The sequence below is a fragment of the Dendropsophus ebraccatus genome, chromosome 2, assembly GCF_027789765.1.
Source record: "Dendropsophus ebraccatus isolate aDenEbr1 chromosome 2, aDenEbr1.pat, whole genome shotgun sequence".
NCBI classification, from domain to species: Eukaryota; Metazoa; Chordata; class Amphibia; order Anura; family Hylidae; genus Dendropsophus; species Dendropsophus ebraccatus.
Window position 1 is genome coordinate 38,645,804 of NC_091455.1, and position 13,613 is coordinate 38,659,416.

The window sequence follows — 13,613 nt, forward strand, 5'->3', positions numbered from 1 at the left end:
CGGCACCTTATGTACACTGCTGATCTCACAGCCAATCAGACGGCACCTTATGTACACTGCTGATCTCACAGCCAATCAGACGGCACCTTATGTACACTGCTGATCTCACAGCCAATCAGACGGCACCTTATGTACACTGCTGATCTCACAGCCAATCAGACGGCACCTTATGTACACTGCTGATCTCACAGCCAATCAGACGGCACCTTATGTACACTGCTGATCTCACAGCCAATCAGACGGCACCTTATGTACACTGCTGATCTCACAGCCAATCAGACGGCACCTTATGTACACCGCTGATCTCACAGCCAATCAGACGGCACATTATGTACACTGCTGATCTCACAGCCAATCAGAACCCAGCTCAATTCTCGCAGCTAATGAAAGCAGCGCCCTGATTGGTAGCCCTGAGGCATTAGCACTTTCCATACACGCTAGCTGTATTCCGGCCACACAGAGATGCAGCACCCCCATCCCCGGGACAAGCTGCAGCCTGCACGCGTCTCCTCCCCCTCGTGTCCCCGCTTATCCCCTCTCCTCCCTCCTCCTCCTCAGCTCCGGGGTCGCCGCCTGTTGTATAATGGAGACTGGGAGGCGGCTGGGCTCGGGCTCCCGGCGCGGAGGCCTCCGGCTGCTGTGTCTGTACATCGCCGCAGTGTTCCCGCCCTGCTCCGGCTACTCCATCCCTCTGCAGCGGCCTGAGGACTGCACGGCGCAGGAGTACTACCACCCGGGGAACCTCTCCTGCGTACAGTGCCCGGACACACAGAGGCCCAGCCTGGACGGTACTGACACCGCGCGACCGCGTCCTGTGTGCACAGAGCTCTAATGCTCTATACCGGACCGGGCCGCCTTATATATATAGAGGGGAGGGGGGGGGGGGGGTCACAGCAACCAATCAGATCACTGCACTGCGTGCTAGAAAATGAAAGCAACAATCTGATTTGTTGTTACCATGGGCGACAGCTCCTCCTCCTCACTATAAATCAGGGCTCACCGCCAGCACCGAGGAGTTATAGTTCTATGTACTGGGTTATGTATACACTTCACCTTACAGGGGCATTCTCATTCATTATGAATAGTTATCCTCTATACCAGGGATGGGAACCTTCGGCCCTCCATCTGTTGCAAAACTACAATTCCCATCATGCTTTCGCTTTGGCAGTCCAGGCAAAATGGGAATTGTAGTTTTGCAACAGCTGGAGGGCCGAAGGTTCCCCATCCCTGGTCTATACACAGGATATAACCAGCAGACAGCCGCCTGGCTCATGGCTCCTAAGAACAAAGCGCACACGTCCTCAGAATGACTAGAACATAGTGAGCATGTGCGGCCAGTGCGCCATACTGTCTCTATAAGGACGGGTTCACACTACGGAATTCTCGCGGACAATGTCCGCGGAATTCCGTCAGCTGTCCGCCCGCACGGGCACACGCTTTTCTGCAGGCTCCATAGACACCATTCTATGGGCCGGCGTATTCCGCGATCCGCTTAAAGAAGTGACATGACACTTCTTTCACCGTATAGCGGAATACGCCGGCCCATAGAATGGTGTCTATGGGGCCGGCGGAAAGGCGCCCAGATATGCGGGCGGACAGCTGATGGAATTCCGCAGACATTGTATGCAAGAATTCCGTAGTGTGAACCCGCCCTAAGGCTTCCATTGCCAAGATCAGTCCTCAGCCATGTTCAGAAGCCCCATTGGGAATGAATGGAGCCCTGACTGCGGCATATGCACACTGCCTCTCCATTCATCATCTGCATAGAAAGGTTGGACCCCCACTCATTATCATCTTTCCAATGATCATTTGAAGACCCCTTAGAGGCTCTGTTCACATTATGCTTAGATATGTTCACATTACATTACAGTTAGTGGCCTCTCTGCCTGTCAATCTGCCTCTGATTGCGTGCCGACAGAATAAAAGTACTGTACTTTTTCTCCATACTACACTATTGCTGCAGCCGGGGCTGGTACTGTGCTGCGTGCGACACAGTAGTTCTATATTATAATACTAGGGACCAAAAAAATTTAAAAGCATTTTCTACGTTCTGAAACCACAGACATGTACATGAAAGGCACCATAGGTCTCCTTGTTGTAACACCTGTCTAAGGGTCCTATTCCACTGAGCGATAATCAGACGAATCTGCAGATTATCGCTCCGTGGAATAGAGACAACGATCAGCCAATGATCATGTCATCGGCTGATCGTTTATTTAGGTTTAAACCTAAAATCATTGGGCACCGACCGCGACTCGCTGCGTGGAATAGCGATGCGCGGTCGGCGACCGACGATTTCACAAGCACCATGCTTTACCTAAACATGCTGAAGGTCTTCTCCTGCGCTCTTTTTTCCCCCGGTCCCGCATGCAGCAGCAGCTTCGGTGCGGCCTGTCTTAAGACCGCTCAGCCAATCACTGGCCAGGACCGCCGCGGCCAGTGATTGGCTGAGCAGTCTGTCAGCTCAGACTGGCCTCATCGAAGCTGCTGCACGACGGACCGGGAGGAAGAAGGAGCGCAGGAGAAGACCTTCAGCATGTTTAGGTAAAGTATGGTGTTTAAACAAGGGCTGCAAGGACATTGGTAACTATGTCCCTGCAGCCCTCGCTAAACGATTATCGGGCCGTTTAATAGGCCCAGTAAATGAGCACCGAACTAGCAGATCGGGGATCGTTTACATTATTGATCGGGCCCCCATCAGCCCGTGGAATAGGACCCTAACAGTGTCAGCAGCATGGAACAGGAATTGCAATACTTTATTCGTGACTGCATGACATACATGATCGTCATTTTAGAGAAAGTGGTTAGAGGGAACCAATCGCTACTATAATGCATGTAGTGCTTTTGCCAGCTCTTAATAGAGCTGCTATAGCATTTTATTGCCATACTTGGTGTACCATCCTATATACCCACCATCCTAAGGGGTATATAGGAGAAAACGTTGTTTTATTTCGGCGTACGCTGAAGGAAGAGAGGCAAGAGCTAGTCATTTGGGCGGAGCCGCCCCGTAACAACGCACGTCTCACTTCCTGTCAGCACACTTTAAAGAGATGATTGACAGGCAGAGAAACCAGTTAGAAGTCTCTTTGCCTGTCAGTCATCCCTGCAGAGCGCTCTGGTGACTAGTTATCGGACGGTTCCGCCCAATTGACTAGTTTTTGCCTCTCTCCCTGCAACGCGTGCCAGAATAATACCCTTTAATGGGGTATTCCCATCTCATTAAGTAATGGCCGATCTCTACCATAGCCATCACTTTATGGTCAGTGGGAGTCCAACCTCTACGGCCCCTAGATATGCTGAGAATTAAATTTCAAGAGTTCAAACCCCATAACTTATAAGGCTATGGTATATACTAGTTATCACATGAGATTAAAGAGGACCTGTAACATACAGTCTTGGGGGGGGGGGGGAGTGGTGGTGATAAGCATACAAGCTCCTCAGTGTAAAACAGTCACACCCCCATATCTATTTAATTTATAGTTTGGTTGTTGGTTTTATGTTTTCTTTAATGCTAGGATGGAATGGATCCTATGGCTTTTGCTAATAAAGGGCACGTATTACTCATATTATTAATATTCTAATGGTTATCCAACCCCACAAAGCTGAGCCTGCTATAACATTAAAAAAAAGTTATACTGACGACACCCCGATCTGCCATAAATACATGGCGAAATGGGAGGCGGCTTTGGCCAAGACTATCTCTTCGGAGTGCTGGAGGATCATATGGGAGAGGGCAGCCAAAACGTCCATATGCACTGCATACAAGGAAACCCAGTACAAACTGCTTATGCTGTGGTATCACACCCCCGAATTACTGAACAGACTGAATCCTTCCATCTCCCCCCTGTGCTGGCGATGCCTGGGGGGAACCGGAACGGTTCAACATATCTTTTGGGACTGCCCGATCATTAGGCCTTACTGGGCCACTGTGTGTGGCATGGTGTCCAATATTATACAGAAACCCTTCCCGTGTGATCCTCTGGCCTGCCTCCTCAATTTGACCCCCAAGAATATTGATAAAAAAGCTACTAAGCTTACACTGCAACTACTGTCAGCGGCCAAAACTTTGATAGCGCGACAGTGGAAGCAGACCCTACCCCCTGCATTGATGGACCTGATAGCTAGAATAAAAGATATGAGGACCATGGACCGTCTCACGGCCTCGTTGGCAAACCGTTTGGATACCTTTGATGCAGTGTGGTCCCCATGGGACGCCTATTGTACACAACAGGGATATGCCTGAAAAGTCTGGATCGCTGCCTTACCTTCCCTCCCCCCCTCCCCCTCCTCCCCCCCCCCCCCCCCCCCCCCCCTGTCGCTGTTTCTCATGTCTGTCCGTCTTTCTTCTCTTAGTACGTGTCTTCTGTCGTTTGGTCTCCAATTATGTGTCTTACTCTGGTCCTATATACTTACGATGTGACGTCAGTACCCGATTTTGCACTACTTTTACAGGCTTGGAGATTATCTATGTTGATTTACTTCCTCACAATGTTCCAGTGTTTATATGAAAGTTTTCCTGAAAGAACTATATGCTCTCCGCCTGCCACGTGCTCTGCGACCTCACTCGGGAGCTTAATGCTCATTATATGCCGTACTGGAGAGTCACCTGTTTTTGGCTTTACAACCTGATGTTTCATGTTTTTCTGTTGTATAAAACTTTAATAATAATAAAAACTACAGTTTAAAAAAAAAAAAAAAAAGTTATACTCACCTGACCAGATCCCCTGCAGCATCTGTCCTGTCCCAACTGCACATTGTTTCCTGCTTCCATCTTATCACCTGTTTATCCGATCATTAGTCGTAGCAGAAACAATCGTGAGACTGTGATTGACTGAGGGTGTACTTCCTGTATGTTGGGATGAAAGCAGGGAAATCTTCTGAGCCAGGACCAAGCAATGTGAGAACGGATGCTGCAGGGGACCGGGGCAGGTGAGTATAACCTTTTTCAATTTTATGGCATTTTACACAAAAATTGTGCGGGGTTGAACCCATTTAAATTCTGGCATAAAGTAACCTGCTGCTGTGTTTTTTTTCAGGCACTTCATGTGAGTGTCTACCAGGATATAGGCTTCTTTCCAAGAATGACAATAACCTTAGTTGCAAGAAATGTCAAGACAACCTTGTGAGTATACAGTATTTGCTTGCAATGTAAATTAAGTAGAACATATGCCACATCTTTCATTTGTCCCATCTAGTTTCACTGGGTCATTTAATATATGACTTAATATTCTGTTTCAGGGCGTTACAACGGATGGCTGGAATTGTATTAAATGTCCTGGTGGATTAACCTTGGATGGTTACTGCCTGTGTTCTCCTGAGAAGATTCTGGGTACGTTTTTCATTTGTAAGAAATGAAATATACCATCTGCTTAGGTGATTTATTGGCAAATAAAGCAAAGCAATGGTGACCACTTCTCTGGAATGTCCAAGTGATCTCTTTTACTGCGGGCTACTCTTCCTAGGAGCCTTCTCTGATGGTCCACATCATAAACTCTTCTAGTCAAGTCCATAGGCCGAAGGTTCCCTATTACAGATGAGCGAACCTGGAGCATGCTCGAGTCGATCCGAACCAGAACTTTCGGCATTTGATTAGCGGTGGCTGCTGAAGTTGGATAAAGCCCTAAGGCTATGTGGAAAACATGGATATAGTCATTGGCTGTATCCATGTTTTCCAGACAACCTTAGAGCTTTATCCAAGTTCAGCAGCCCCAGCTAATCAAATACCGAACGTTCGGGTTCGGATCGACCCGAACCCGGTTCGCTCATCTCTATTCCCTATCCCTGGTCTAAAGGTCGAATTACATGGGATTATTGTCATTCGAAAAATCATGAAATTGTTCAGATTTGATCGATAATCGTTTAGTGTAATAGCAGACAACAATTAAACGACCAACAAGAAATAGTTGGTCGTTTAATAGAATTTGGACCTATTTTTATCGTCGATTGTTTGCAAATCGTTCGCATTTAATAAGACGTCATTCGGTCGTTCACAGTAGCGGCAAACGTAGTGGCAATGACAGGACGAACACAATAACGATCATAAGTAACGATCATCGTTCTGTGTAATTGGGTGAACGATTTCAGGTCATTCGCCATAGCGGTTGTTAGAGTTTGTTTATCCTTTAATCTTTGATCTTCGAAAAATCGATTTGTGTAATAGAACCCTAAGTGTTAGGGTGATGAAGTCTGGAGTTTGGACTCCTACGGACGGGATTCAGATGTGTGGCTGTGCCCGTTGACGTTTGCACAAACCCTGATTGTAATAGGTGATCCGTGACACAAATGTAATGGCTTGCCAGTATTATTTGTGGCACAGATCACAACCTTTTTACGCATCTGTAGCAACTACAGATGTGTAAAAGGTTTTATTTTATTCAATGGGTACAATACTATCTGCAATTACGGATCCAATACTGATGTGTGAAAGGGGCTTAATAGTTCTCGTACAGGAATGTGTTCACTGCCAAACCGTTTTCCCATCTAGCAGTTGGGGGGGTTGTCACCCCATTAACCCCACCCTGCGCCACGACGCTTCATGGTGCTGGTAAGAGGGTTTACCGGATGATATAACCAGCTATTATCCGGGGGCACTGCTAGTAGCTGACACAGAGAGATCATCCAAACATTTGTTGTCCCCCCCCGCCCCCAAAAAAACCCTTGTATGGGTCTGTAGATTATAAAATAATAGCGCTATGGCTTTTTAAACACAAGGAGGAAAAAACAGAAGTGCAAAAACAAAAACTGTCTGTGACATGAAGGGGTTTATTTTGTTTACAATGTCCGTTTTATCTGCTCATTTGTTTCATTTAGTGGAAAGAGATGTAAATGGGACGTTGCTGCATGAAGCTGAATGCTCTGACTGTGACGGGACTGAGCCATCCTTCACATGGCCTGATGCTTCCGGAATCCGGTATGATCTTTGCACATTCATATTTTGTTGCGAAATATCAAAGTAGAAATGGTCACACTTAAAGTGATACTGTCAACCCCCATAGGGTCTGTTCACACTAAGTAAAACAGGTGGAATTCCGTGTGCACCCCCCGCTTCAGTGTATCCATGCGTTCCCTTGCAAGCCTCCACCTTCCGCCGCTTTTACTCAGTGTGAACAGACCCTTATTCTATCTACGGTTCTCCGCACTATGCACGACGCTGCACATTTGATACATACCTGTATAAAACCTTTATTTGTCTTCTTTCTGCTGTAAAATGGCTTCATTTCATTGGTGCATAGTGTCGCTTAGGCGGGCTTCACCTGGGCCCTCTCCCCAGGATGAAATTAAGAGAGAGTATAGGGGGGGGGGGGGACAGTATTTTTTAAGTGGTCATAAGTGGCTACCTAGTGTTATACTTTATAACTGCAGCTTCTATAGGGTGCCAGTCACACTGCTATGTGTAGTGCAGTATATTGGCCTACAGTCTGTTTGTGAGACCCATACTATCGGACAGGCTGCCCAGCACCAAACTAGTATTGACAGTTAGGTGTCTGGCAGCAGTTTACCCCCCTCCCCCCTCTTCTGAATATGTGCTTGATCAGAGACCTAAAAGCAGTATCTTGAAAATCTTTAAAAACAGAGGCCTCTACTATTATTTTTTAACAGATAAAATAGGTTCGTTTGTTGTAACTTGGTGCTGGATCGACATTTTAGAATTTTCATGCTGCCGGCGTCTGGAGCAGCTTTAATGTACAGAAGACCCCTATTTAGGTTTTCTATAGGACACAGCGAGCATCTTCAAAGTTTCCCTGTAAGAAAATAGTTTAATCATGACCTGTCATCCGCTGCAAAAAATATGATGTGTTTACAGTGATCTAAATTAGATGGGGTATACATTTAGGTATACAGAGGTACAGTTTATACAGCCTATGCCGTCTATTACAGGTCTGTGATACACCCCAATGCATTTGGGTTCATTCCACCACTAGTATTCTTATATCACTGTATGCAGGAGCTCATTGATGCAAGTCTGTAAATCGTGTTGGTATTTTGTGCTGTAGGTGTCCTGTAATACTAACATTTATGGACTGGTTTTGTATTGTCCTAGGTGTGAGAGATGTCACCAGACATTTATCAATAAGACCAACTCATGCAACTGCTACCAGCCAAATATTTTGGTAAGTACAAAAAAAGAGGAGGCGCAACAGCAACCCACAGGTGCAAGGGCTTACCGTATATACTCCCCCCGATGTACACACGGTAAACACCTGCTCTGTAGATATTAAAAAGTGAGGATCTTAGCAAACTATTTGATCAAACAGAGTGTAACACGTCAAGTTAAGGTGTCCTCAGAGACATGGTCCCTACTCTAGCATTCTAACACTAGCAATGGCCTCTCCTGGGCTGAATGAGCCTACAACTGGGCAGATAGGAGCCAAATGATCTCTTTTTATAGCACCCTTGGGACATGGATGGACTGCAAGCCAACAGGAGGCAGTCACAGACCCAGGCAGTTTTCTCTTATATTTTTAAAAACTTAAATACTAAATTTACACAACAGTATCAGAGGCCTTCACTAGGCCTCTGGCTGCCATGGTCCTGTGCATTTGTGTAGATGCTCTATGGTTACCATTGACTGTGGGATCTGAGGAGTTAAAAAGACATAGCTCTCTACGGTTCCCTCATGGCTGGTGGCGGCCATCTGTATAATACAAATGCACCTGTTAGCCCCTGAACCCAATGCATATTTCATATTTCTCACTTAGATCCAACTGCACACTGCTGCTGGCAGCAGGGAGGGGGTTATTAACATTAAGTAAGCTATTGGCAGGGGAGGGTATGATGTAGAGGATGATTAGAACCCATGGCAGAATCTGCAGGGTGAAGGTATACAGGCAGCATCAGAGAAATAAGATTCCTAGCATTATGTCTGCATGTGTGTACAGGGGTGAAACCACATAGGCTAAAGAAGAAGAATGAACAATAACATTTCTGGGGTTTGGCTACTTTTACAATGACCCTGCTTATATTTCTCTAGGCTGGTGGCATATGTTTCAATGGAGCAGGTCAGATCTTATCCAGAGTTCTGTCAACTATACGATTTGGGCAACTAGTAAGTCCTTGTATTTGGTATTTGAATTGTCTTCATGTATGATGTGAAGAGTGTCAACCTAATCTTTTCTTCAAATGTTTTCAGGGAATATTATTACGATCTGAATGGCTTTCTATGCATCTGCAGGCATCAGCGGCAGCTTGTCTGGTATGAATTCAGAGTGTGTGTGTAATATATTATAATGGATGACTTAAGAGTTCTGCCCCAGTTCTGATTCTAAATTCTGAGGTAACTGAATAAATCTTTAATGTGGTCGGAGCTTTGTTTTTCTCATGCAGAGGCCCATCTCCATGCTCAGACATAACGTCCTATTAGACGAAGCGATTTTTAACGACTAACGATAAATGATCGCAAACGAGATTGTTTATCATTACCCGAAATCGCTCACCATATTACGCGGAACATTAGTTACGATCGTTACTATGATTATTTACTCCATCTGTTCCCAGCAAAAGAAGGAACAATGTGTTATTACACTGAACGATTAGCGAACGTTTAACAATGATTTTAGGGTCAGATCTAAATCAACCACACACAAACGATTTTTTTGAGCATTGTCTGCAATTAGGGACCATTTACACAGAAAGATTGACAGATTATCTGACAAAGATTCGAAGCCAAAGCCAGGAATGAATTTGAAAAGAGGAAAAATCTCAGTCTTTCCTTTATGACCCGATCTCTGTTTATAGTCTGTTTCTGGCTTTGGCTTCAAATCTTTGACAGATAATCTGTCAGATAATCTTTCTGTGTAAATGGACCCTTACACCGGATGATTATGATTAAAATTTGAACAATATAACAATGTTTTGCACGATAATCGTCCCGTGTAATAAGGCCCATAGGCTTACATGCTGGCTGTCTACAGCTGCCACTAGAGGGAACCAGCTATATGCAGTCTTATTATATTATGTTTAATGTATAACATGATGCAGTAGCAAAGCTCTGTTTTAAGGAGGCAGCACATGGATATTATCTTCTATCTTCTATCTAAATTGCAAGCAGCTTTTATTAGATTGCAAAAAAAAGTGTTTTGCATTTACTTATAGTCTACGTAAATGGCTAAAATGGAAAAAATTGTCCCTTTTTTTTTTATATCCAATTTGTAGCTGTACTCCAACCACACAGCATGTCAAGCATTGGGGAACATGTGTGTGATGAACATGCATTCTACCAGCCTCCAGAGCGCAGACGCCTGTGGTCTCTTCCGATACGTATTCAGCAATACGGCTGCACTTGGCGTAGTTCATTCTATTTCTTTCTGGTACCGAATTAGAACCAAACTTATACAGCATCATCTTCTACGTAGCGAGATGTAATGATGGGTCCTATAATCTGATTATTATTGTGTCACAGGAGAACCAACACCCCTTGGTTGTATTATGATGACCAGCCAGGTTTAGCAGCTCGGGTCCTTACAGCTTTTCCTTTTCCAGAAAACTTAAGCTTTAAAATAAATGACCAGGTAAGTAAAGGTTACAGCTGGCTCGTAAACTGATTATATGACGGGTCATATACAGTACTAGACATGGGGCTTTATTTAGAGGACAGGGCTAAGAGCTTTATTAGATGCCCTGACGTTTACTATTAACATAGCTTATTACAAGGTTTGAGCATGGGAGAGGGAGGGTCACACAAATAGTTGCTGGATTTTTGGTGCAACCCTTTGCTACAATTACTTGTCGGAAATATATACCTTATTACACTAAGTGATGCTCAGTCAATGAGCGATGATATTTTGACTGATCAGCTGACAAGTGATCATCTGCACATTCATCAGCTGATCGCAGGCTCTGCATAGCGCAATGTCCCCTTATATTAATAATCAACCCATGTAATATGTCGCTTAGTGTTTCCCTTTACAAATGGGGAGGATCCTGGTGTAGCCAATTGCGTTTGAACTGGAGACCGTTCAGATATAGAATACAGGGTGGATGTTCTTTTTGTTTTTTTTTCTAACATAGACTTTTAAAGTACTTGGTATATTTGTACTTTTACTTTGTGTTGTCTTCTAGGTACGGAACGCAAACCTCAAATTTTTAGCAGCTCTTTATGATGTCCGAGGAAAGTTCATCGGATGGAGGTCATTGAATGGAGGCCTTTTACAGGTAAACAAAAAAAGCTTAATAGAAAAACCTAAAACTTTGACATATTACCTTATAGTGTTAAAAGGGGTTGTCCAGAGAAAATCTTTTTCTTTCAAATCAACTGGTGTAAGAAAGTTATATAGATTTGTAATTTACTTCTATTAAAAAAATCTCAAGTCTTCCCATACTTATCAGCTGCTGTATGTCTTGTAGGAAATGTTGTTTTATTTTCAGTCTGACACAGTGCTCTTTGCTGACATCTCTGGCTGAGACAGGAACTCGGCCTTGGTTTTCTATAAATCCCCATAGAAAACCTCTCCTGTATGGTCAGCAGAGAGCACTGTGTCAGACTAAAAAATAAAACAACATTTCCTGCAGGACATACAGCAGCTTATAAGTATGGGAAGACTTGAGATTTTTTAATAGAAGTAAATTACAAATCTCTATAACTTCCTGACACCAGGTGATTGGAAGGAAAAAAAAATTCGCTGGACAACCCTTTTAACCCCTAGACGACCTAGGATGTACCGGTACGTCCTGAGCTATGAAGCACGCTCCGGAGCGGAGCGCGCTTCATGGCAGTTGGGGGCCAGCTGCAATCAGCAGCCGGCACCTCACCGTTAATGACACGCTGCAGCGTGCCATTAACTCCTTAAACTGCTGCGGTGTTTAAGTGTAAGTGACAGGGGGAGTCCCCTGTCACTTACCGATCGGGACCCCCACAGTGTTACTGCGGGGGTCCCGATCGTTAAAACGGACCGCTGGAGGTCTCTCACCTGCCTCTGTGCGGTCCAATCAGCAATCTGTTCACTGAGCCTGCACAGGCAGGCTCAATCAGCAGAGCGCCGATAACACTGATCAATGCTATGCCTATGGCATAGCAATGATCAGTGATGAAAATGAAACTAATGTATGTAGAAGTCCCCCAAAGGGACTTAAAATGTATAAAAAAATAAATAAAAAAAAGTTAAAATCACTAACACACTACCCCAAAGCCCCTCCCCCAATAAAAGTTTAAATCACCCCCCTTTACCATTATATAAATAAAACATATAAAATAAATAAATAAACATATAATATACCGTAGCGTACGTAATTGTCCGATCTATTAAAATATAACAAGCGTCATTGCGAGCGGCGTAGACGAAAAGAGGGAAAAAAGTGCGCGGATTACCGATTTTATGTTACATTATATATTTTTAAAAAAATAGTAAAAAGTGATCAAAACGTCCGATCTTCACAAATATGGTATTAATAAAAACTAGAGATCATGGCGGAAAAAATGACACCCCATACAGCCCCGTAGGTGAAAAAATAAAACTGTTTTAAGCGTCACAATAGGACCATTTTATTAATAATTAATTGCCAAAAAAAAAGGATTTCATTAAAAAATATATATAACATTAGAGAATCTGTGTAACCTGCATATGGTTGTGTTCAGACTGACCTATAGAATAATGGTATCATGTTGATTTTACCATATAGTGCATTACGTAGACACAGGAACCCCCCAAACGTTAACATATTGCATTCTTTTTTACGATTTCACCTATTTATATCTTCATAAATAATATATTTGGGATTCCATCATACATGTTATGGTAAAATGAAAGACGCCATTACAAAGTACAACTATTCCTGTAACAAACAAGCCCTTACATGGCCTGTAGATAGAAAACTGAAAGTGCTAGAGCTCTTAGAAGGGGAGGAGGGAAAAACGAAAGCGCAAAGATCAAAATTTGCGCGGTCCACTGGGTCATTTTGGGCCTGGTCCTTAAAGGGTTATTACATTTTCATTATTCTGCTTCTGGAGAGTGGATAGCCTCACCAATTGCTATAAGCTTTGCTGAGTACTTTCTCTTCTCAATATCCTCTCTCTCTGGTCTATAGACTTTGTATAGAATCCATCCAAGTTTTTTTTAAAGGATTAAACTTGGCTACTCTCTTGTAAAAGAAAACAAAAAAAACAAACAGCACCACCCCTGTCCTCAGGATGTGTGTGGAACTACAATCCAGCTCCATTCACTTCAATAGAGCTGCGCCACAAAACCACACCCAAACTGAAGACAAGAGTGGTGCTGTTTTTTTTGCAAGAAAGCAGCCATGTTTTTCTGAGCCTGGATAACCCTTTTAAAGAGATACTCCAGCTGGGACTTCTTTCTTCACAGTGACCGGGGAGGGGTAGATGAAAAGAATAACGTCCACTTACTCCCTGGCTCCAGTGCTGGCGCCCACATTACGCCGCTCCAGTCCCCATGCCATTTCCTTGTTTTAACTCCATTTTCTTTCCTTGCAGCTTTGTCCTGACATTACCAAACGCTTGGATGCCGCATTTATTTTTGGAACAACATATCAACAAAATGTAAGAATTAAATAATAATATTTACTAGCATTATAGTACTCATGATATGTGTAAAGCAAGGACTATAGAAAACAAAGAGTACAAAACATGAATCCTGTCTATGGAGGTGATGGATGTATCT

The 13,613-nt window shown here is 43.9% G+C and overlaps 1 protein-coding gene across 1 annotated transcript in view; it reads left to right on the forward strand.

Moving 5' to 3' along the window:
- The first annotated feature begins 332 nt into the window (after window positions 1-332).
- Window positions 333-13,613, forward strand: part of TMEM67 (transmembrane protein 67) — a 35,933-nt gene continuing 22,652 nt past the window's right edge. The window contains exons 1-11 of the mRNA XM_069957389.1: window positions 333-788; window positions 5,037-5,122; window positions 5,239-5,329; window positions 6,811-6,910; window positions 8,042-8,111; window positions 8,972-9,046; window positions 9,131-9,193; window positions 10,153-10,307; window positions 10,400-10,508; window positions 11,059-11,151; window positions 13,427-13,492. Of these exons, the coding sequence (XP_069813490.1) occupies window positions 584-788; window positions 5,037-5,122; window positions 5,239-5,329; window positions 6,811-6,910; window positions 8,042-8,111; window positions 8,972-9,046; window positions 9,131-9,193; window positions 10,153-10,307; window positions 10,400-10,508; window positions 11,059-11,151; window positions 13,427-13,492 (1,113 nt within the window). The 5' untranslated portion in view covers window positions 333-583. The remainder of the gene's footprint in view (window positions 789-5,036; window positions 5,123-5,238; window positions 5,330-6,810; window positions 6,911-8,041; window positions 8,112-8,971; window positions 9,047-9,130; window positions 9,194-10,152; window positions 10,308-10,399; window positions 10,509-11,058; window positions 11,152-13,426; window positions 13,493-13,613) is intronic.